The sequence below is a fragment of the Monomorium pharaonis genome, chromosome 1, assembly GCF_013373865.1.
Source record: "Monomorium pharaonis isolate MP-MQ-018 chromosome 1, ASM1337386v2, whole genome shotgun sequence".
In the NCBI taxonomy this organism is placed as follows: domain Eukaryota; kingdom Metazoa; phylum Arthropoda; class Insecta; order Hymenoptera; family Formicidae; genus Monomorium; species Monomorium pharaonis.
This window is the reverse complement of record NC_050467.1, coordinates 25,636,951-25,660,757: the sequence shown is the minus strand read 5'-3', so window position 1 is coordinate 25,660,757 and position 23,807 is coordinate 25,636,951. Positions and strand designations below refer to the sequence as shown.

The following is a 23,807-nucleotide window of genomic DNA, read 5'->3' as shown; positions in this document are numbered from 1 at the left end:
CCAACTTGAATTTCAAACGTCAGCTTAAACGGTTCTACATTTGTTAATAAAAAATTGTCTATGACATTAGTAATACAGAGCAAATTTTTTTCGCATTATTCATAAATAATTAATTTTTTTTTTTAAATCTAAATTTTCTGATAATAATTTTCCGCTTCTTTTAACAATTGCTTTTTAATTTTTAAAACTAATTATTTTTAAAAAAATATATAAATAAAATTGTAAATATTTTAAGTATTAACATAAAATATAAAAGTATTCTATCCGTAACTTTTTTAATTTCAAATTAATTTAATATAAAACGACACACATTTATTGCTGTTACTATTATTTTATATAAAACAAAATAAAATTAATAATATTATATAAAAATTTTTACAAATATATCTTCAATTTTTAACACTAAAGTTTATTTAACTAAAAAATTCAAACAATATTTCCATACTTTTCTGAAATACATTACGTGAATATAAGAATCGAATTTTATGTATAAAATATGCTAGTCTAACCAGAATGAAATCTCTAGAACTCTAAAAATATCATTTTACATTCCACTTTACCTTGTACGCACTTCGCTTTGAAACACTCTGTTTACATTTTCATTTGCATACCTGTACGAATTTAGCTCATGACGAGTCACTTTCAAATAAAATTAAAAAACACCTTCATTTTCTTTTATTATCGGTGTTTTGATGCTTTTTATGGATTCTTTATGCACTGTAAAAATGCTAGTTATCATATCCGCAATTTACGATAAAAAAACATGAACGATGTCAACAATAAAACGCTTCACGAAATTATGATGTAGCTCACATTAACGAAAAGACGCATCAGCAGGCTTTTTAAGCGACGTCAGATGTCCATAGCTGTTATATTTGTCCCCCTCTACTTATTTTTTTTAATCTTATTCTTTCTTTTTCTTTTTACTTAATATCTTACCATCTCTTACTAATTTATGAGATCGAGAATCGAGATGAAAGTCTTCCATAATTTCACAGTCAAATTCACGTGATATCATTCACGTCTTTTCACAGAATCTAAGAACTGTATTTATTTTTTCTAAATATGTAAAAAATATGTTTATTCTTTAAACTTTTTCATAATTCTTCTCGATTTTTCTATCAAAGTTTGGATCATCGATTTTAACGCTGTATAATTGATTGTAATCTTATATAATTTATGTATCTGTATGTAAGACAATTCGTGTAATATGAGAATTGCGAATAATAAAAAAGCCATTTCTAAAAAATTTTTCAAATAAAAGTTGTGTGGTTTTGTGGGAAATAAGATGACACGTGCTTGATCTTAAGAGATTATTCAAGGTTTCAAGGTTTTGTCAAGGTAAACTCTTTTTTTTAATAACAATCTCTCCTTCTTTACAGATTCTTAAAGCTGAGTTTATAAATATTTCTGAAAGTGCAGGTTTTAAATTAATTTCAATGAAGTTATTGCGGTCAACGTAGCGTTCCGATGACAATGGCTGCATCTAGAATAACAGTTGTCACGTTAAGAATGGAAAAAGCGTATCACCTTGCAAATGGTAAATCCGTCTGTTACAATCCGTCCTCGGTCTCATATGTAGATTATTCAACGTTGCATCGTGAATCACGGTTTATGTCCGCGGATCTATTTATAGCTCTCAAAAATCTGACATAATAAACATATATGTTTTAACTTATCTTTAAATAAGGCTGCAATGTAAGAATGTGTGTATAACAAAAATAGGGAATAACGAGCATCAATAATTAGCATATATGTTTGCTAATTTATTCCGTTTTCCTAGAATTAAATCTACTATGTTGAGTTGATACATATTCCCATGTTCAGAGATACTTCAAATGAGCCAAATTTATCAGTGAAAATTATTAAATTGTCCTAACTAGGGCACAAAGACGTTACTTAGTGCATTCGTGCGACTCAAGTTCTCGTAACTACGCAGCATCCGGTTCTTAACTATTAAAAATTGACCAAGTACAATGTTCTCCGCCCTTGTACTCAATATAATGTTTTATAATCCACATAATACATTTTCATACTTATCTCAGTATATAATTATTTTACCAATTTAGAAAATTAAATTTGTGTGAAACCTCTAGAATAATTAAAATAAAACATTTACTTAAATAAAAAGATTTAAGTTCAAAAGTTTAGTATATATTTTAACAACTCTTTGTAATATTTATGAGTTTTGATAAATTATTATTAAATACTTCTTAGATTTGTACGTTAAAATTAATTATAATTTTTAAAATGATAAAACAATAATAAATTCTTAGAAATATATTACTATATACTAATTACTTATATAACAATTATTGCAATTTATAGAAAATTGTTGATTTTGAAGTAAAAATTCTTATTAATTTCTAAACGCATTATTTCTTTTCTAAAAAAGACATGTTATTAATATAAAAAACATATTTAAAAAACAATGAATTAATTTTAATTCCAAAAATCAGAATTAATTATTGAAAATTAATTAATAAAGCATTTATAATTATCTCTGTTGCTCTCAATAAAAGTACAACGAAACAAGTTTGTGGAATAGATAAATTTTAAAAATATTTCCATTTTGAATGATTAATGAAGTCGGAATAATGTAAAATTAATGAAAAAAAATTTCTGAAAAATTTACTTTTGCATAACATATTAGAAATTGAAAAACGAAATGTGCTAGATGATGGATTGATGATGTATTCCTGGAGTCATGTAAAAGCGAGATGAATTTAATGCGGGAAGTGGTCTCATTATTGCACCAGTCAATCTTTTAATCTTGTCGAGCGCTTAACATGTTCGTCACGTGTATCTCATATGTCACCACGAACGTCACATAAGTTACAGCAGTATTTTCTGATATTAATCTTTTATATCCCTGATAAAAATTTAGTGCAGCTTTTTGATTGGTTATTGGATAGTTATACTAATTTTTATTTAGTAACTAAACAGCAAAACTCTTCAGAATTCCAATCAAGATATAATGTTTTTGGAGAATTTATTGTACAAAGAAATTATACATACAATATTTGAATTTAAGCATTTGTGATCAGCTTTTGAAATTTGAAATGTAATTGTTGGTAATATCTAAAAAAAAAATCTAGAGAAATTGCAAATCTAGAGAAGAAGGCACAACTCTCAAATGTTCCAATTTGCCATTGTGATACTTTTAGTGATCGTTCCCAAAAAATTCTTTTACCATTGTGATCCTTGGACCTAGTAAAGTGTTTGATAAAAATTTCAAAATATTTTGTTGAACATTTTTGGTTAATTTTTCTACCGTCTTTTTTACATGCTATATTGGATTCATTATTTTAAATTTTAGAATTCTGATAGTAGATTTGTAATCAGCGACTCCAAAAATTCTTGTATATAACTAAAATCTTAGAAATTTTGTTTAAAAAGTTTCCCCGTTCTTTACTAATTAAATGAAAATTAAAAATAAAGTTTTAGGATTTAGAAACATAAATATATACTTAAAAGTGGTATTAGATAATATAGCCGGTTTTTTATAATACTGTTTTTTAAATTTTGTAATATTATAATTAAGTTTTACGTAAAAAATAACAAAAATCATAAAAAAATAAAAATATGTCTTAAAACTAACATGGTGTGTGTGTGTGTGTGTGTGTGTGTGTGTGTGTGTGTGTGTGTGTGTGTGTATGTGTATGTGTGTGTAGTAACAGCACAAAATACATTCAATAATTTTGTTTCCAGTGCGATGTAGCACTTAAAAAAGCCAAAATTGTTTTTAATTTATTTCTTTTTGAGTTTCTAAAAAAAAACAGTAAAATTAAAAAAATATGTCTTCTCAGTGTTAAAAGCCCAAGAAATACTCTTAATTATTGATTGTTGCAAAACAAACAGTTAACAATAATAAAATTGTTCAGTATATTAGAAGAGAGAAGGGAATTATGAACTATCAATTTATTTTATTAAAATAGTTCAATAAATATTTATGTGACGTAATTCTTGTCAATACAAGTTTGTTACTCGTAAAGTTTTATCAATTGTGTTATAAGCAAAAGTTCTTTAGATATATAATAAACATAATTAACAATTTACTGAAAAAGGAAAAAAGATTGCGGTTATGGAATCTGCAAGGAGATTTCAAATACTAGTAACAACTATTCTTAAAATTAGTTTTATTTCTACAAAATATAAAATAAACTTTTTGGCAGACCTTGCATATCACCGATACAAAAGTATCAGTATCTTGTACATTAGTATCATATAAAAGTATTAAAAATATATGTAAACAAATCTTTGGCTCTTGCAACTTTACGCATATTATAGAAGTATTATAGAAGTATTACAATAAACATATTATTAGCTAATATTAAATATCATAAAAATATAGCCAAATTACGTGCGAAGGGATTGTGAGATCCATATTTGTCCAAGCAAGTGGTCCATAAATCCTAAAGGTATACAATTACACGTCAAATGCATGCACACAAACATTAAATACGTCAAACATTAAATTCATTTACGTCGTTTAAAAGCTTTATTTAACTCCTTCAAGTTACACTAAAGTTAAAAAATTAATATCCGACATGTAATATCCAATATTTCTCAAAATGACGTAAAAAATGCACGCACACCAATGACTAATGATTAAACACTAATGACTAGCAATCATGTTATAACAGCATGTAAGGAAGTAATTTGGACAGTTATTCCCCAGAATCCAATACAAAGTATACAAGATATCATAAATTCCATAACTCTACATCTAATCCATAATCGCCTTGTCTCCTCTTTGGCTATATTATTTCTCTTACAGGACAGGTTCTAATAATATTAAAAAGGAATTTTTTGCTAATAATTTCTTACAAAATGGCACAACCAAAATACAACACATATATTAAAAGCACATATGTATTCATTATGTATTTGTATAATTTTAACTGCGCATCACCTCATTTTGTGCAACAGCAGAAAAAGAAGAAGAAGAAGAAGGAGGCAGTGATATGCTGGAATGCATATTGATATTCTTTTTGCACGAATCATCTGGCCTAGTGATTATCACTGGTATCGGGTTTAGAGAGGTCGTCGAAGTCATCGTCGGTATTTGGTTACGTAATTCGCCAGTTGAAGATTTCAAACTTGACGCAGAAGTCATTGTTAAGGAACTATTACTATAGGTTTCATGATATTCCGGAAACATACTTGAGCTAGGACGCTCTATAAAAGAACATATCATCATTTAATAGACTATAAATTATAGACTATAATTATAAAGTTATAGATAAAAACTAGATTAATTAACGAGATTAATAAATCAAAAATAATAAATTTTTACCAGTTTCTTTGCGATGCATCGCCCGGATACGGTCGAGGTCAGCGGCAGAACAAAGTGGAGTATCCACCTCATAAGTATTATTGAAAAGAGTGTAATCGACTTCATATTCACCGGTCTCCTTGCGGAAGGTAATGATGGGCTGAAACCGGTGACCCCATAAAATCTCTGATGGCAAATACGAACTTCTTGCCTGCGTTGTCATGCCGGTAGATTCAATCACTCCTTAATATTAATTATGTCAATAATAATTATCACTATCATATATTAAGTTAAATATTTTAAATTCTATTTCAAACTGTCAACGGGACTCGACAATATCTTTACCTTCCAATATTACGACAATTTCAAATCGCTCTCTTAGCATGTCGCCAGCTGACACCTTATACAATGGTGAGTATCGGTCGATCTTATGAACAATTGTAGTAGGCCAGATAAAAAAAATCTTATCCTCCTCTCCATCGCCTCCCACTTTAAGTTCTGTTTGAAAAAACGGTAACAATTCACCTTCCCTAGTAACCTGAAACATATCATGTATATACAATAATTGTAATAATATAATAAGATTTAGTTCTTATATACAGTAAGATATATAGTAATATAATTATTGTTTTACCTTTCTCTTAATCATCTGAGCACGAACGTGAGCTTCAATGATATGACTCTTACGCATATCACCAACACGAAACATAAGACAAGGTTGACCGTCTCGTTGGCAGATTACAGCATTACGCGAAAAGAGCAAAGTTTGCGTACGTTTTTTAGGACGTGATAGCTTTGCAAAAACAATGCCAACCATGAATGCTTGCAGAATCACTCCAGTCATTGATTGAATACATAATGTAAAAATTGCTTCTGGGCATTCGTCCGTCGTGTGTTTTGCCCCGTATCTATATCATGTATTCTTAATAACAAATATATTATAACGCGATAAAATAATTGTTAATTACGTTATTTAAAAAAATAGATAAATAGATAGGTAGACAGATAGAGGCAGAGGAAGAGAGGGCCAGCAAAAAGAGAGAAAAAAGTAAAATAAAAAAATAAAATAATAATTCTACAATATTAATAATATTTAATAACATAATTAAACACTGATGATATATTGATGGTAAAAATATAGAAAATGCAAAAGAAAAGGAACAAGAAAAAGCAGTAATAATAAATTTAAAAAATTAATAAGGTTTATATAACATAATAAAATTAATAGATATAAAACCAAAACAATAATTTTAATAAAATAAAAATAATAAGAGGAAAGATAAGAATTAGGAAAAAAATAAATCGTAATGATTATGGCGAGAAGAGAAAGTAGAAAAGAAATGAATATAATAGTAATATTTATTGTAACGTTCAAATTACGATAATCTAAAAATCATCATGGTAATGCAGTGGCATAAAAAATTATTATAATAATGTTAACATATAATATGTGTGATGAAAATAATAATTATTTACCCGATTGTGTGCTGTGTTTCAACAGAAAACAGGAAGCAGCTTGCAAAATTTCGTATATCCACGACACAGGGAATAAAAGTCTCATTATTATAATTCTGGGGGTCCAGATCACCGTGACTGTATGCGATCAGCCACCATATAAGCGCAAATCCTAGCCAAGACAATAAAAAATTCATAGAAAACACTAAGAGTGTCCATCGCCATTGTGCGTCGACTAATGTTGTGAAAATGTCCTGCAAATATATCACTTAATTGTACAATTTTTGTAATGGTAAATATAACATATATTTATACAATTGAGTATATATATTGTGTATGTGTGTGTGTGTGTACATATATGCCAGACTGTTATTAAAATTAGTTACGATAAAACTATAAAATAATTATAGTAAGTTAATCTTCGGCCGATAAATGTTTTAAACATATTAATAAAGTTAAGATTGCCTATTTGATCGGCAGCAGATCTTGGTGCTGAATATAATTTTTTCTATTAATTTAATATTCGCTTATAGCTCATATAAATTGCGCGATCCAGGTTTAAATCTTGGTAGAGGTATTATTATTCGTAATAAATTATTTATATTTTTTTCGGGTAAGGAAGGATTTTTAAGTGCTTCTGTGCATCAATATTTAGCTTAGTAACTGTGTTTCAAGACTGACGAAATTGTCGGCAGTTTATATGAGCTAAGAATATTAATTTAAAAAATTATATTCAACACCAAGATTTGCTGCAAGCCGCATAGGCAATCTCAACTTTATCAATATATTTAAAACTATAAAAATAAACGTTATTAAATAAGAAACATAAATTGTTTAATGTGTTGGATCTTATTAATGTAATATATATAAAATAGATAATTTTAATTGACATTATAGATTGTGATTAATTATAATTCTTTTCACAGTAATTAGACAATAATTAATTAATAATTAATTAATTGCGATTAATTAAAATGCGTTATAACAAAAACTAATTATTTTGAACATAAATTTAAGAAAATTATTAGAAGTTAAAGCTAATTTCCTTTTTTTAATAAATATTCTTTTAATGCGTTGAAAATATTCACCTGAAGATACCGTCGACGTCGTTTGGCGACATTTCCCTGAACAACGTTACAGTCACCGTGTTTAAAAACAACTCTTTTGCGAACTCTTCTAGTGCTAAATTTGGTTTGGCGATGCCTTGAAAGAAAAATTAATTAAATTATTTTCCAAACCGCTCTTAATCTTTCAATCACGTAAATTCGGCAGATTATTGCAGTATTAATTGTAAAAAAATATTATGCTAAAAATAATTTTTTTAAACAATTTTAGAATATAGTTTTAGTAAAATGGCAACAATTTATATATATTATTATATAATCTCGTCATTTTACGGAAATTTGTAAATTAAAGATGTTTTAAAAAATTCAAAGCGTAAGCTTTTAACAATACTATTATTTTGTGAAAATTTTTGTCTCTTTGTGTACTGTCGAAAATCTGTATTTAACCCTCTACATCCTTAGCAAGTACTGAGTATAACTAATGTGTATATATATATATATATATATAAAACATAAATGTATGTGATAATGATGAATATATTTACTTATGCACAATTGGAAAATTTATATTAAATTTAACATATATCATATTTGTTCCAAAAGGTCCACTCAAATTTTTTTGTTAATTAAAGAAATATGCTAGAAAGTAATACAAATGTTATTTTTAAAAAATTGACGGCAAAAAACATAATTTTTTTACTTATTTTAAAATTTATACTTCAAAACTGCATTATCTTCATGTTATTTGTTAATTTATTCTTAAATTGTGTCATTTTAACACAAAACAAAATCATTTTTAACGAAAATGTTGAATATTACTTAAAAATATTTACATATTCATTATGTTCAAATAACTATAAAATATTTTTTATGTGCTTGTCATATAATAATTATATGTATCTATATTTGCAGAATTTATTTATTATAGGACAAAGCTAATAATTTTAATTAATACAATAAAATATTTTTGTAATTTTTTAATTCAAATATTTGAATAAAGAATATAAAAAAGAACGTATTATAAACTTAAATAATATAAATTCTTCCACAAAGCAACTATTCTCTGCTTGTGTGACTGCAAAATTAAAAGCAGACGGCAAAGACAAATAAAGGCTTTAAAATATGTATGACGTTTGCAAATATTCGCGATGCCAAAAAGCGTGCAGTATAAAGCCGTCGTCAATCTATTTGCGTCACGGGTCACTATGTCAGGGTTGAAAGTCGCGCAAAATCATGCGAATTTAGAACACTATCGGCTAGACAGTGATATTGTGCTTGAAATTAAATAATGACTGATTAATTTTAATTAAGACCTTATTTTTAAATTATTTAATCGTAAAATTAACTTCTTTTTATGATTTTGCATTGTTTTTAGAATATATGTATATATATTCACATTTATATAGTATATTATATATGTATTAGTAAAAAATATATTTGTATTTTAGATGTTCAATAATTCGTACAATAAATTAATTGTTATATACTTTATTTGCATATTTTATACAATTGTATATTCAAAAAAAAATTATATTTTTTTCAGTAATACTGAGTCCCTAAACTAATTTTTAAACAAAATGGTATTTGTCAAAATACATTTTACTTGCTTTTATTTTTGTGCCCAATTTTGGAGATTTCGAAAAATTCTTTTATTAAAATATTAGAAAGATTTTGCTATGCCTTTTATTTTATCCTATAGAGAAAGCGGTATAGAATACATGTGAAATTATGAAATTCACGATATTCTGTATACTTCATGTTGAATTTTGGGGAACCATTACTTTTTCATATGTTGTACACTGTTTAGGCTACGGTCCATTTAATGCTACAAATACTTCAAAGGATTTTATTGACTCATCCGGACAAAGAAGTTTACGAATTGATCAATCAAAAAATGCTTCAATTATATAGGTATATATTAAAAAGCAATAATAGTATGTACGTATAAATAAATATATATAATAGAATAAATAACTTTATAAGATCCACAACGCTTATCTAATTTACAAAAAAGATGTTTTAATTCAATACTAACGTGAGAATTTTTGTCGGTTCATAAATAAATAGAATGTTACAAAAATTTATAGTATCATGTTTTCTATATAAACGTGATTATATTAATAACTAAAAAAATCAAATATAAAGAATAAATTTACAATACAATTTCTGAAAAGCCATTGATAAAATATCTTTACTAGATAATAAAGAATAGAAATATTTATCGAATGTTCTATAGGTATATAATAATTGTTTTCTTGAAGAATTCTCGAAACAATGCAAATGCTAATACCTGCAATTTTCCTAACATTAGTCTCAAGATATTTTTACAATTCTTTCATAACATAGATTTTTACATCGTAAACACAAAGGACAGATCACTTGTAGTCACAAATTAATGCAAAAGAAACAATATCACAAAGATGTTGATAAAGCAAATTAAAAAATGCATGTTATTATTGAATATTTTTAAACACAACTTACAATCAAAGTATTCTAATTGGTAAATTGCATGTTCAGTATTTTTGCAATAATGGAATTTACAATTGTTAATAAATTTATATTTAAAATAACTAATCTGTGTGTATGTATGTGTGCATAATTTGTGTTATAATATACATAGGGATATGTTATTGGTTTCTGCTGTATGGAAAATTACGTTAACAACTAAATGCGGTTTAAATCATCGTGACGAAGTTCTTCGTGACATTATCATATACGGAAGCGATAAGTTTCTTTCTATCGACATTAGCTTATGTAATGCATGCATATTTATACAAGGTTATGACTATTGTTTCGAAGAATTGTTTTAAATGCTTATTGAAATTCATAAAAATATATTTTACATTTAAAAAAATTAATTTATATTAATATCACGCACAGAAATTATATACTATTTTGTAATTTGCAATGTGATTTAGTGTTTTTTGTTTTTATATTAATCATTATTAAAGATAAAGTAAACATATAACAAAACTATTGTAATTAGTTGGTAAAAAATTTTTCATATAAAAACATATAAATGTATATAAAATATGTGTATATATATGTCTCTATACTTGTCTATATTCTTTTTTTGTAAAATTTGATATAAAGTAAATAATAGTCATACTAAAAAGACAGAAACTAAATAATTTTCACAAAGACAAAAAAAATAATTTTCACATTACTTCTTTTACAAAAAGTAAAGTTTGAGAAAATGAGAAAAATTTTCTATCATATATGATTATGAAATATGTATTGAGTATTCTTATAATCGACTGTGAATGTTTAATTTCTTACGGCTTAAAGCTTAAATCTTTATTGTAGACCGGGACTTAGACCAGGTCTACAAAAGCTGTAATAAGTCTTAAGCCATAAAGAATTGACCGTTTATATAATATTTAAATTTGAAAAGAATAATCAAATATATGTGATTCATTTCTTACGGTTTAAATTCTTACTACACCTATTGCAGACCCGCTCTTAGAGTGCCTTAAATCAACCGACGATTAAAGTTAGCAGAGTGTCTAATAGATGCATATTGCCATTTTGTCAAACATTATAGCTGTTTGTAATCAATTGATGTTTTTCCATAATATTTCGTTATAATTTGTCATATTACTGCAATATTATAATACTACTCTAATAATAACTGATGTGTAGGAAATTAAATCATCATATAATATTTAGCTCTTCATATTTTTTACCTGTTTAATAAAGGACCTGATTCACCCTTAAAGCTGATTCTATTGAAAGTTCTTCTTTTAAATGTGCTCAGGACATCGCTTTTCTTCTGATTGGTGATTTCTGTTTCCTCTACCGAATCTTCACTACATAATTTTACCGCGACTGCTGCTGTCGGCATCGACGTGTGCACCAACAATTCGCCTAAATGTATTGTTGGAGAATCTTTGATAGTTGAGGATTTCTCCTCATGATCTTCGTAGTCCATTTTTTCTTTTCTTGTCATTTTTCTTTTAATTCATTAACGACACTTCTGGGGCATTATTTAATAGGGTAATTGACTATACTATAATATAGCTAGATAATTTAATTAAAAATCGCAACTTTTCTTTTTTAAAAACTATTTAGAACAAAGAGAATAAAAGGACTATAATTTAATTTTAATAATTTTATTTTCATAATCAAAAGTTTTATTAAAATATTATAACATTAGAGAACGTTAATATCGACATATTACTTTGTTTTTGGATTATATTTCTTAACCAGAAACTAAAAATAAAACTTTGTAGAATTGTAAAAATATTGTAGAAGTCAAGCAAAGTTATTTGGTGGTCCTGATTTGAATGAAAGACTGCTTGAAAATTTTCAAAAGATTTCGAAGAAAAATTCTAAAATATTTTCTCGATTATAATATTGTCATGTGATGATTATTGGAATGTGTATGATGCTAATCGATAAAATTTATTTACAAAATTAATAAAAATATATATAATTATTTTAATATTAAAACTTTTACAATAATAAACTTTTTTCCAAACGTTAAAATGTTAAACAAACAAAATTTAACCTATATTTAATTTTTTTAAAACAGATTCTCTTTCTCTCATAAATGTTTAAAAAAACATTTTTGAAAATAACATTTGTGCTGATTCAAAGATAATCCTTCATATTAATAAGATTTACTTAATTTTCTTTATTGGAAAATAAATTTTGATAATAAATTTCAAATAAGAATTTAAATATTATTTTTAATAAATTTTAAATAATCTTTTGAAAAAGTATAATGTATAATTTATAAGATGTTCGTGTGAACATTCGTGTTTGAAGATTTTACTTACTTTAAGGACACTTGTTGCTCAAGTTTATTTATATATTCTGAATTCACTTAATTTTCCATTGTCTTTTCACATTCCAAAAAAATTTAATCCACATATTACTTTCAAATATCCAAATATTTTATAATATATTGTTTTACGTTAGTTTATATGTATATATCAAACATATAACACAATATTTAATCTTTTCCAATTTGTACTCTTATGATTTATTCACATTTGTTTCTGATTTTATATTAATTAAATACCTTATTTGCTTTCGTTTTTCTCAACGTAAATTATTTAACAATTTATATATATAGAATAATTCAGTTTTCCTTATCAAACAATGAATGATCCTATTAATCCGATTTTTATAATAAATTTTACAATTACGGTTGTCACTCACAAACTCACTTAATGTGCCGTCATTCCACAAAGATAGATGTTTAATTATAATTCAGATCTTTTTTTAACATAGCAAGTAGTGTAATTACAAATTAAAATTTATAGTACTACAATATTAAGAAACTCTTAATCCATAGATTATTCTGGAATAGGCGGCCGTTACTTTGCGCGTTCGACCGAGGCTCCGCCGAGATTGCGGCAAATCGTGATTGTACAAATCGCCAAGCAAAAATAAATCATGAGAGTGCGCGTAGGCGAACCTGAGCATGAGTGCGTACAACGTCATCATGAGAGAACATGACATGATGTGTGACTACGCTGCGCGGGATACGAGATTATGTCGCAATTTTATCAACTCCGATTTTGTAAATTCTAGCGTTATAATAACTCTATAATACACAATTTGTAAATGCTGATAATTGTATATACTCATATAGCATAATTATCAAAATCTCTACAATATATGCACGTGTGTTGCAAAGTTTTTCAGATAATTTCAAAACTTTTTCAATCCTCTCCTCTCTTTCACATTTTATGTACAATTTTGAAAAAATTCTGTAGCATGTAATAAGTTGCAACAAAAATGTTTCTAAAATCTATTATACTCGGTAAAGGAGGACGTTAAAAAAGGGATTTTGATTCCTAAAAGTATAAGTAAGAAAAATAATGTTTACAGATTTTGCCTTCCTGATGAATAAGATAAAATTAAAATTTAGGGGACTTAGGAAACACTTTGGAAATTGAGCATAGAGTCATTATCTATTCTTTTATAGATTAAAATTTTTTTCCAGAACCAAAGTACATATATTAATATCAGTTGTAAATTGGACTTAATATCAAAAATAAAATTTTTTTCTTATTGCTCCAATTATCAACTTTTCACCCGTAATTTAAATTTTTGTAGCACAATTTCGTCTTAATTATGTATAAGAAATTAATTTTTAAAGCTCGAAATTGTACCTATCATCTATTAGTTTATGAATTTAAATTTTTGTAAGTACAAACTGTAGATCTTTTACATTAAGCAAATATTGTTACAATGTGACAGTTCTAGACATCACACTCGACTAAAAATAGCGTAAATTAACAATTTTTTTGTTTTTGGTATAAACTTTATACCACAGACTGGTAGTAATGCATATACTTTCATCTTGGAGTATTTTCAAATCTATAAAATAAAAAATTTTATACAAAAATTGTCTTGTCATTAAAACAACTTCAGCATTCCCGTAAAAGACAGAAATTACAAATCGATAATTAACACTTGAAATTTAGAGATATACATTTGGACATAAGTAGAAATTGATAATTAAAACAGAAAATAAAATAAATAATTGCATATGTAAGAATAAAGTATAAAATGTCGCAAACTTTTTAATTTGAATAAAATAATACTAAATTACATATTAAATATATTTATATACATATGTACATACTTATATACATATAAACATACACAAATGTATTTCATATACATATGTTTGTTAATATTCTATGTGTATTCAAGAATACTTAGACATAATATCTATAATTGATAAATTGTATATCAGATTATGCATTGAAGATTAAGAATTAAGAATTGAAGATTAAAATTAAATCAATCAAATAATTTTTATTTTAATCCATTTTATTCTGATTGATTAAATTCTAATCTTCAATTAGCAATTTGCAATCCCTAAAGTCTGGTATGGGTTTTCAAGATATCGTAAGTTGGTATTCATATACAGCACAGATTATTCCAGAAAAATTGCAACAATATTTTCAAAATGTTTCTGCAATATTGGAATATTGCAATGTTACTATAATATTTGACTCCTTAGGCTAGTCTTTTAGACTACCTTGAAATAAAATTTGATTATAAATATCAGCTCTGGGTATCGATCATGTAATTTTTCCCATAGGGCAAAAACATGAAAAGTTTCAGGTCACTGTCTCTTTCTATTTAACACTAATAAAAAGAGATAGTTACATGAAACTTTTCACGTTTCCGCCCTAAGGAAAAAATTACATGATTGCTGCCCAGATATTTTAAGAATATTTTACATCTTGGTTTTGGTTATGTATGATGTCTAATCATATTTCTATTTTTTGTAGAATCCTATTTACACTCTATATAAAAAATACTACACAACTATCTCAATTTTTCCATCTATGGATTCTTTAGTGCTTTTAAATGTCACAAATGAATTTTTTGTTCCAAATTATCCTTTCACAATTTCCATTTCATAATGATATATTTGTACTATTTTATTAACTTACGACACCTCAATTCCATTGCCAGAAATGCCCTCATATTAGGATCCTGCACTTTCTCAAAGATAGCTTTTTGCAGGTCTATATTGGATTTTTCTATCATATTACTTAATCTCTCTGCATATTTGATCCACACACAATTTGTGCATCCTGACATGCAACAATTAGTTGGTTCTGCCAAATCATTAATCAGGGATTCCTCTGCATCATTGATCCGATCTTTGTCATCCTTTTGTATGGATAAATTCCGTCGATAATTATACAGACTTTTAGTAATAATTAGTCTTGATCGAAGGTTGGAACTCATTCGTTTTAATTGTTGGAAAGAAGCTATAAAATGTAAAATAGCTATTTTTATGATTTATATTAATGGAAAAAGAATATGCATATACACAATAAGAAGTAACTTTTTTGTGAATGACATTTGAATAAATCCAAAAAAGTTTTATCTAACCTTGTTGCAACAGTAATGTAATGTTTAAAATCATAGATGTAATAATCGACCGCTGATGATAGTGGAAGTGACATGCCAGAAAGACCAGAAAAACAGATAAATAGAGGTCACATTTCATCTCTTGCCCAAGTAGGGGTACGTTCTGTTTCACGCTGTTTCACGCATGATGTGCATAGAAAACTCGAAGATCATTCCGTTAATAGCGCACTGGCGCTACTTGAGCTGCTTCTGCCAGTTTCTACTGCTTCTACAGAGAGGTTCCTCTCTCTCTCTCTCTCTCTCTCTCTCTCACGACATGCTCTCTCTGTTCTAACTTAAAGCACTAGTGCAGTTAGTGCAGTAGGTGGCACTGTGGCAGTAGTGCTCCGAAAAAGAATGAATTAGCGTAGTGTGTTTGAACACGTGTATTATTCGCTCGTAAAGTTCAAAATATTCACAGAAAATGCAAGAAACTATTAAAATGGAGGTTGACGATAGCATAGTGAAAGATGAAAATATCGATGCTCCAGAAATCAGTTACGAGGAAAAACTACGATTTGTGAATACTATCTCCAAACCCATGGCACCGAAAAAACTAACCAAAAAAATTTACAAATGTATAAAGAAAGGTAAGTTACTTCAACTGCTTTAACTTAATAACACGAATATTTTGTGACAATAGCTTAATATACTATATATTTTATAATGTGCAAAATAATGAAAATTAAATATGTGGATTAAGATATAAAATATCTGTTAAGAGATAGAAAATAAAATGTTTAGACATACACTAATTAAGTAGAAATAATTTTTATTTATTTCAGCGTCCAAACATAAAACATACCTGCGCAACGGTTTAAAAGATGTGCAGAAACATCTTCGTAAAGGTGAAACAGGGTAAGCATGCATGGATTATTGGGCTGCATGTCGAAATACAATATACATAGTAAATTTTAATTTTATTCATTTATAAATATGCAATATCTGTAAAGATCAAATAAAGAATTAAAATACTTTTTATAATTGAAATTTTAGTTACATTTTAGATGTTAATTAACATTAATAATAATTTTGTTTGCGTAAAAATTACAAAGAGAGTTATGAATATTTTTATTATTAAACATTATAGAATAGTGGAATACACTAATTTTTTGTGTACAAATTTTCTCATTTTAGTTTGGTCGTCTTTGCTGGAGATGTCTATCCTATAGATATTATGTGCCACTTACCAATTGTGTGCGAAGATAAAAATATTCCTTATTGTTTTACTCCATCGAGAATGGATATTGGTGCAGCAATGGGCATGAAACGTGGCAGTCTTATGGTGCTTGTAAAGGAACATTCTGACTATAAGGAGCTGTATGACGAAATTACACTTGCGATGAAGACACTTTCCTCACCTCTATAGAGACATTGTATAGAGGCATTCAATTCTTCATTGATTAAAAGTCTCTTGTATGTATATGTTACAATTTCATTATTGATCTTAAGATATCTTACTGTGACATTCTAATATGCCAATCATTTTTCATTATGTAATCTTATATTGATTCTTCTAGAAATATAAATCTAAGAAATAAAAGATTATAACAAATTATAACAAATATATTTTTTATAATACTTACAATTTTTTATATTATATAAATATACAGATAGCAAATAGCTTCAATTTTTAATTTTATTTACTCATAACTATACAACAATATAAGATCAAATAATGAATTAAATTATTTTTTATAATTAAAATTTTAACTGTAAAATGAGTGATAATTTTACTTTAGTGAATATTATTAAGAAGTTATTAATAGTTTTATAATTTTAGATTATAAATTAAAAAAAAATTTTTTTCTGTACATAAAACTTTTTTTTAAGTATAAAAATATTTTAAAGTGTTACTGTAAGATATAAAATAATTGAGACACAGTAATTGGCATTGAATAATTATATCTTTCAAGGCAATGTTTAAAATTGATACTATTTTAATTTTTTTAATAACATAAATTTTATAAATTTAAAAAGACTTATAAAAGATTTATTTAAAAGAAAAATGATTTTAACATAAAAAATGTTGGATTCATTCAGCTTTGCAGTAATTAATGTAACAAAGAAATTCATATTTGAATGAAAGAACGAAAAATTATATTAAAATTATAATACGTAAGTAACTAAGGCTATTTAAAAGTATATATGGTAAAATATTTTTAACTGGTTTCAACGTATTATAAAGAAATCTATTTATTTATGAATGATGCAGAAGGACATTCTGTGCTTCTCGAATGAAATTATTCGTACAAATAACACAGTCGTATCTGCTAGATATTTATCACGCCCGTACGCAAAAATAGTGCGTGGTATTATGTATAAATATATGTTACATATGAAAAAACTATTATCACCCCTCAAGGTAGATGAGCGTAAAACGACAATTCGCATTCGCGCGCACAGATTGAACCAAAACGCAAAAGTCGTCGTGGTTCAATTAGGGAAGTGCGAAATTAATCGTGGATTGTCGGCCGATCCTTTTCGAACTACGTTCTTTGTGTCTTCGTCTCGCGTGCTTATAGATATAATACCGCTGAATTAAATTCTCCGTTACAGTTACGGGATATAAATTCGTACTTAATAACTAATATTACTTGTCCTCGTTACATCGTCAGCTATAAAAATCTGTGTTTCTTGATTTACTTCGATCGTAGATGCGAAGTATACAATGTGCATAATTGCAGAATATATGCAAGGGATAATTATAATTTAAATTATAAGAAAACTAAAAAGAAATACAGATAAATTAAACACTTTTTTATTAAATTTTTCTATTTGATACTTTGTGCTTTATGTTAGAAAAGAAAAAGTTATGAAAAGAGAATTTTATATGCACAGAACATTCAAATTATTAATATAAAAGATAATAGAAATAAACAGTAAACTTCAAAGTTTTATACTAATTTTAGATATAGGCAAAAATCTATATATTTGTAATTCTGACCTAGAATAATTTTAATAATTTTATAAAGAGTTCTGTAAGATTAAGAAACTTTGTTCTGCTTTCTCAACTAATTGGAATGAGTCAAATTCTTTTTCTCGATGATACAAAAATAAAATATCACAGATAAGTATGTGTTATGTTAACAATTATTACAGGAACAGGAACGTGAGTTTCTGAAAATGGAATGTTTAGTAACTAAATGTAATATGGTAGAACGTTGCTATTAATAGGAATATGTATTTCTCGTAGGCTAGAATTAAAAGAAAATGCACCAATAACTGTGAACCCGGTAGTTTATACATCTTACATAAAGTAAAATAAAAAGTTATTCAAAACATTACTCGGCTTACGAACGTGTAAAAAGCAAATAAAGAAACAAAATAAAAAAGCGAACATGAATGAATACAATTACACTAAATAACATTAGAACTACCAGTAAAATAATATACATTTTAATCGTTGGTAGTTCTATTGTTAAAACATTTAAAACAGATAAATCTCGTAGATGCACGAAAAACTTAGGTTCAATTTTTCTTCGTTGAGAATTCATTTCAACGATAACGTTTTTATAGCCACGATTTTACTATGAATTTAAAATTATGAATTAAAAATCCATTAAATTCACGCTTGCCGACTTTTTGCACAAAGTGACACAACGTAACGTAAATTATTAACACATTGTTGATGGTATATTATGAAATAAATCTTGCTTCAGTTTCCACATATTTTTAATGTCAAAAATATATCAAATATGCATGCACCTATTTAAACAATGTAAATATTTTATTAAATAAAAATATTTTTTTAATTTTAATTCTAATTTAAAAAACAAGACGCCAATGTCTTCTGTCAACAATGTATCAATTTTGAAATTGTTTTAAAAAAGAAACAATAATTTAAACATAACCCGCAAAAATTGAAAATCTTTGGATGATATTTGAACAGTTTTTGACGTACGCCAGTTCTTAAAAAAAAAAAGAAATTTTGCATTACACGAATGAGCTATACTACAATTCATATTATAACTCATTCGTTTAGCACATAATAATGTCCGGTTATCTCGTATTTATCTCGTACATTTTCATTTTGTTTACGACGTCATTAAAGCGACGTTAAAGGGGAAAGAGCAAATAAAAGATAATTAAAGTAAAAATTAAAGCATTATATATGTGTTAAATGTGATTGATTGTTCTGTCTCGAACCAATCATATTGCTTGGATAATGTCGAGAAAGTAATTGTTCCGTGAAGAAATGCACTTCTCCTTCTCACATTTTTCTCTTTTCTTACTTGCAAACGCGAGGAAATCGCGCATGAATCCTTTGGTTTTTCAACTAATCTATCAATATGACCGCGCTTATTAATCCTACTCTCCTTTGTTGCCAGTTTCAGTATAAAATATACACACTTACAGCTAGATATATATACATGAGCGACGAAGAGGACAACATTGACATCAAAATTGACGTAGCTTACAAGTGGGACGTTATTCTCACCCTTGTTGGAGCAGACATGCGTCACATCTTGTCTCCGGTTATGCCAGAGAAGATGCTTCCCTCTCTTATCCAAATCTCTTCTCGCTTAAACATAATTCCGTTATCAGGCAGTAGCGCGACTTGTTGCGAATGCGTGTATCAGCGGCTAAATGTCTATCGCGGCCTAAACGTAAAAAGATTGCGATGAATTAAAATGAATTGGAAATGAAGATCCGCTTTGTCATATCTTCAACGTTTTCAGAAAGGAATTAATTACATCTTCTCGTTTTTAATTCATCCGTGTGCATTCGTACGCTTTCAATCTTTTCTCCCATCTTTATTCGTTTTACTGTGCCATAGTTGTGCCTACTTTAATATCTATTTCACTCCTTGTTTCGTCCTTATTTGCGCAACGTAAACCTGACTTATTTATCGTTTTATTACGCCGTCTCACGGTAGCAAATCCATCGAAAAGTACGAGGCTGATTATATGAACGATCGGAACTAACGAGTATCAAATTATTACCGATAGTACCTTAACACCGATTACAGCTTAACAATTACATGTTACTATTGTTAATATTATTAGTATCACTATTACGCTAATCCGATTATTACCGCCGGGCGGGATTACATTTCCTTCGAGTGTGCGCAAGAATCAGTTTTATAAAATACTTCCTGAAAAGCATTGCTAAAAAATATTTCCTGCGAGGAAATCCAAATTTCTTCCTCTGTCTCTGTCTAACTCTCCTTTTTTTTCCTTCTTTTTCTTTTTCGACTTGTCGCTTCATTAACACACAGCTGCACAACAAAATTAGATCAGATTGAAACTTGAAATATTTTTTGCTTGAAAACTTCACATGTTATTTCCACGAGAGATTTCGATGAGATATTATTACAATGTGTGTGTGTGTGTGTGTGTGTGTGTGTGTGTGTGTGTGTGTGTGTGTGTGTTGTAACAATCATAAAGATAACAAAATAAATTTCAGGTAAAACATTTCCGACCGAAACTCGGATATGTCTTTTGTGGGCGAGAAGATAGGAAGCTTTACCTTATCTAGGTCTCTAAGAAACTAGATACATTATATTTCTTACAAAACAATCGTCTCTCTCTCTCTCTCTCTCTCTCTCTTTCTCTCTCTCTCTCTCTCTCTCTCTCTCTCTCTCTCTCTCTCTCTCTCTCTCTCTATCTATCTATCTATCTATCTATTTATCTATCTATATGATAGATCTCGTCGCTACCGCGATGATATGATAGTCGTCGCAGCAATGACTCATTATCATAGTCGATATGTTGATGCGGCTGCCGCGATATTTAGCGTTGATCAGTTCCCCTCTTTGCTCAGGCAAATGAAATTACAGCGATTTAATGCATGCAACTGTGATTTGACATTTCAAGTGGCGCGAGTTCTATAAAATAAAAAAAAGAAAGACATCTTGTTTATTGTAGTACGAATGGGACGTGGGAGAGGCAGAACTTATCGCCGCACTTTCTTTGTAAAGAGTAACAAATTTGCGCAAACTTACACGGTGCGGTGTACTTGTGTTGCGTGTCTCTTGAACGGCTACGTACCAGTCTTGGACGTCTTCGAATAACAGTCAGTAATCACGACGTAGAATATCTAAATTCTATCAGTTTACGCATAATTTCGTTCGGACAATATACCCCAAACAGAACGAAAAGTCATCATGATGACGCCAAAATGATTATTAAAAGTCACGTTTCGATCAATTTGCGATCTATTTTAATGTCGTTTTGACATTATTGTGATTTGTTTTGCTTGGAAAATGTTCGAGAGACATTTAAAAAACGATATCTAGAGAATGTCGCGAGATTCTTTGACTCCTAAATAACTTTCACACAATGACTTTCACACTACGTTTAGGTAGTAAGAAATAATCCATGTCTCTGTCTCTCTTTAGTCTCGCACTACTTATAAGTTGACAGTTTTAGTATTCTACATATAGATAATGTAAGGACGCCACTTACATTCACTGGCCACTTATTGATCATTTGCATTTGTAAATTTTTACTTAGCAAAAGTTATCATTTACTTTTTGTGGGATATTCGTTCCTGAATGAAACGTTACGAATTTTCTCACGCAATAAAAGATAGCTTTATATTTTCGCTTACTTTTAACGTTAAGTTCAATTTACGTACAAAGTTTGCTTGCGTCTTGGCGCTGTCCACGCGAAAATTGTCATGAACAGAATTGCACAATCAAATGTATAATCAAATTAGTGACGAGATTTTTATCAAATATGAATATTCTTCGAGTGGCCAATGTACCTCAAAGTGTTTTAACTAAGTATATATCCGTAAATGCCCAACACTGTTATATACCGTAAAATAGAGGAGAATCGATCTTTCCAAAGTCAATCGCGTCTCGCCTGTTTTGTGACACGAGATAGCAGTTTGGCTGATTGCTACTGACTGCTATGAAGCCTGTCCGACAACTCCCTACCCTATTGACAGCAATAACAGACTGAAACGAGGAAGGTGATCGACTTTAACTGATTCGCTGCATTTGCATGGTATCGCTTATTAGCTGGTGTCGCTATATAGCTGCACTACTAACTAAAGCTATTGCTCGTTTCTTCAGTCTAACACGCATTGACGACAGGACGACTACCTTATGCGTGACACGTATCTCGTTTCTCTTACTTTAAACACACATCGCGTGTTTTCGTATGAAGCCCAGTACTCAGGACTCCCTTTCTTGGTAACAATTTTTCTTAGAATTTTTCAGATAATTTTTTAGAACTTCTATATAAGTTTAAAATGTTTTCAAAAAGTTTTTAGATTTTTTTTCAAATCAACACAATATCTGGAATACTCCAACAAGAATACTTAAACCAATTCAAACTACTACCCCAATAGGCATACTGTGCAAATATTGCACAATAGTGGCATCATAAATTCACGAAAATTTCACAATAATTACACTAAGACAATATCCCATAACGCAGTTTTATCAGAATAAAATTTCTGAATAATAAATGTAAAACATGAGACAAATTTAAATTTAGAATATAAGATTTACAATTATTTAAAAAAAGTTTGATTATTTAAAACTTAGCCATGCTAAATAATTCCTATTGCTATATTTCTGAATTATAATTTAAGAATGATTATATGTTTTACAAAAATCTTCATACATTTAAATTATGCAAAATTCTAAGAAAAATTTTTACCGGTCTTCTACGGTTTCGTTTTTGAAGTATATATGTACGCGTAATAATTACCACAATCGTCGGTGGATCGCGGATGATTGTCGCAATAATCGCTGGTCCGTGGAGGGAACGCACAAGAGAATTTCATACTGAAACGACAATCATACCGTGATCGATACTAAATACACGACTGACGCCGTATCTTCCATTAATGAAACTTTGCATCAGCGAAAACAGTGATATTCACTGTTTTCACAATGCAAGTGCGCGTTGCATTGAATTCACGAAAGTTGCGACATACAATCAGGGACAATGATGAGTGGATACTCGAAACCTATTATTGGTTTCCTCATTTGACCGACACTCTTATGAAGATGGAAAGACATTAAATGTCGGTATACATACGCATATACAAGCTTATTATATACACAACATGATTTCGTTAACTTTTAAGCAATCCTATGTAGCTACTACTTTATCTAATCTTTCATCATCCACCTTATTCTTCATGTTCTTCACCTAACG

The 23,807-nt window shown here is 28.2% G+C and overlaps 3 protein-coding genes across 9 annotated transcripts; 1 reads left to right on the top strand and 2 right to left on the bottom strand.

The window, feature by feature from the left end:
- Positions 1-2,473: 2,473 nt before the first annotated feature.
- Positions 2,474-14,209, bottom strand: LOC105835510 (G protein-activated inward rectifier potassium channel 3). Of its 7 annotated transcripts, none has more exons than XM_012678869.3 (9): positions 12,579-14,209; positions 11,484-11,773; positions 7,822-7,936; positions 6,755-6,987; positions 5,913-6,186; positions 5,624-5,816; positions 5,300-5,521; positions 4,916-5,181; positions 4,123-4,788 (listed from the first exon to the last, which is right to left on the bottom strand). In XM_012678869.3, the coding sequence occupies exons 2-9, from the start codon at positions 11,744-11,746 to the stop codon at positions 4,633-4,635; spliced, it is 1,722 nt and encodes a 573-aa protein (XP_012534323.1). In that variant the 5' UTR covers positions 11,747-11,773; positions 12,579-14,209; the 3' UTR covers positions 4,123-4,632. The 7 variants fall into 7 exon arrangements, with proteins under 7 accessions (XP_012534328.1, XP_012534323.1, XP_012534326.1 ...); XM_012678872.3 differs by having other exon boundaries at positions 11,484-11,664; XM_028192286.2 differs by having other exon boundaries at positions 12,964-14,209.
- A 152-nt stretch (positions 14,210-14,361) lies between these two features.
- LOC105835516 lies at positions 14,362-15,933 on the bottom strand. Its single transcript, XM_012678899.3, has 2 exons — positions 15,670-15,933; positions 14,362-15,545 (listed from the first exon to the last, which is right to left on the bottom strand). The coding sequence occupies exons 1-2, from the start codon at positions 15,785-15,787 to the stop codon at positions 15,205-15,207; spliced, it is 459 nt and encodes a 152-aa protein (XP_012534353.1). The 5' UTR covers positions 15,788-15,933; the 3' UTR covers positions 14,362-15,204.
- Positions 15,934-15,979: 46 nt separating this feature from the next.
- LOC105835515 (H/ACA ribonucleoprotein complex subunit 2-like protein) lies at positions 15,980-17,248 on the top strand. Its single transcript, XM_012678898.3, has 3 exons — positions 15,980-16,277; positions 16,473-16,545; positions 16,825-17,248. The coding sequence occupies exons 1-3, from the start codon at positions 16,112-16,114 to the stop codon at positions 17,054-17,056; spliced, it is 471 nt and encodes a 156-aa protein (XP_012534352.1). The 5' UTR covers positions 15,980-16,111; the 3' UTR covers positions 17,057-17,248.
- The last annotated feature ends 6,559 nt before the right edge of the window (positions 17,249-23,807 follow it).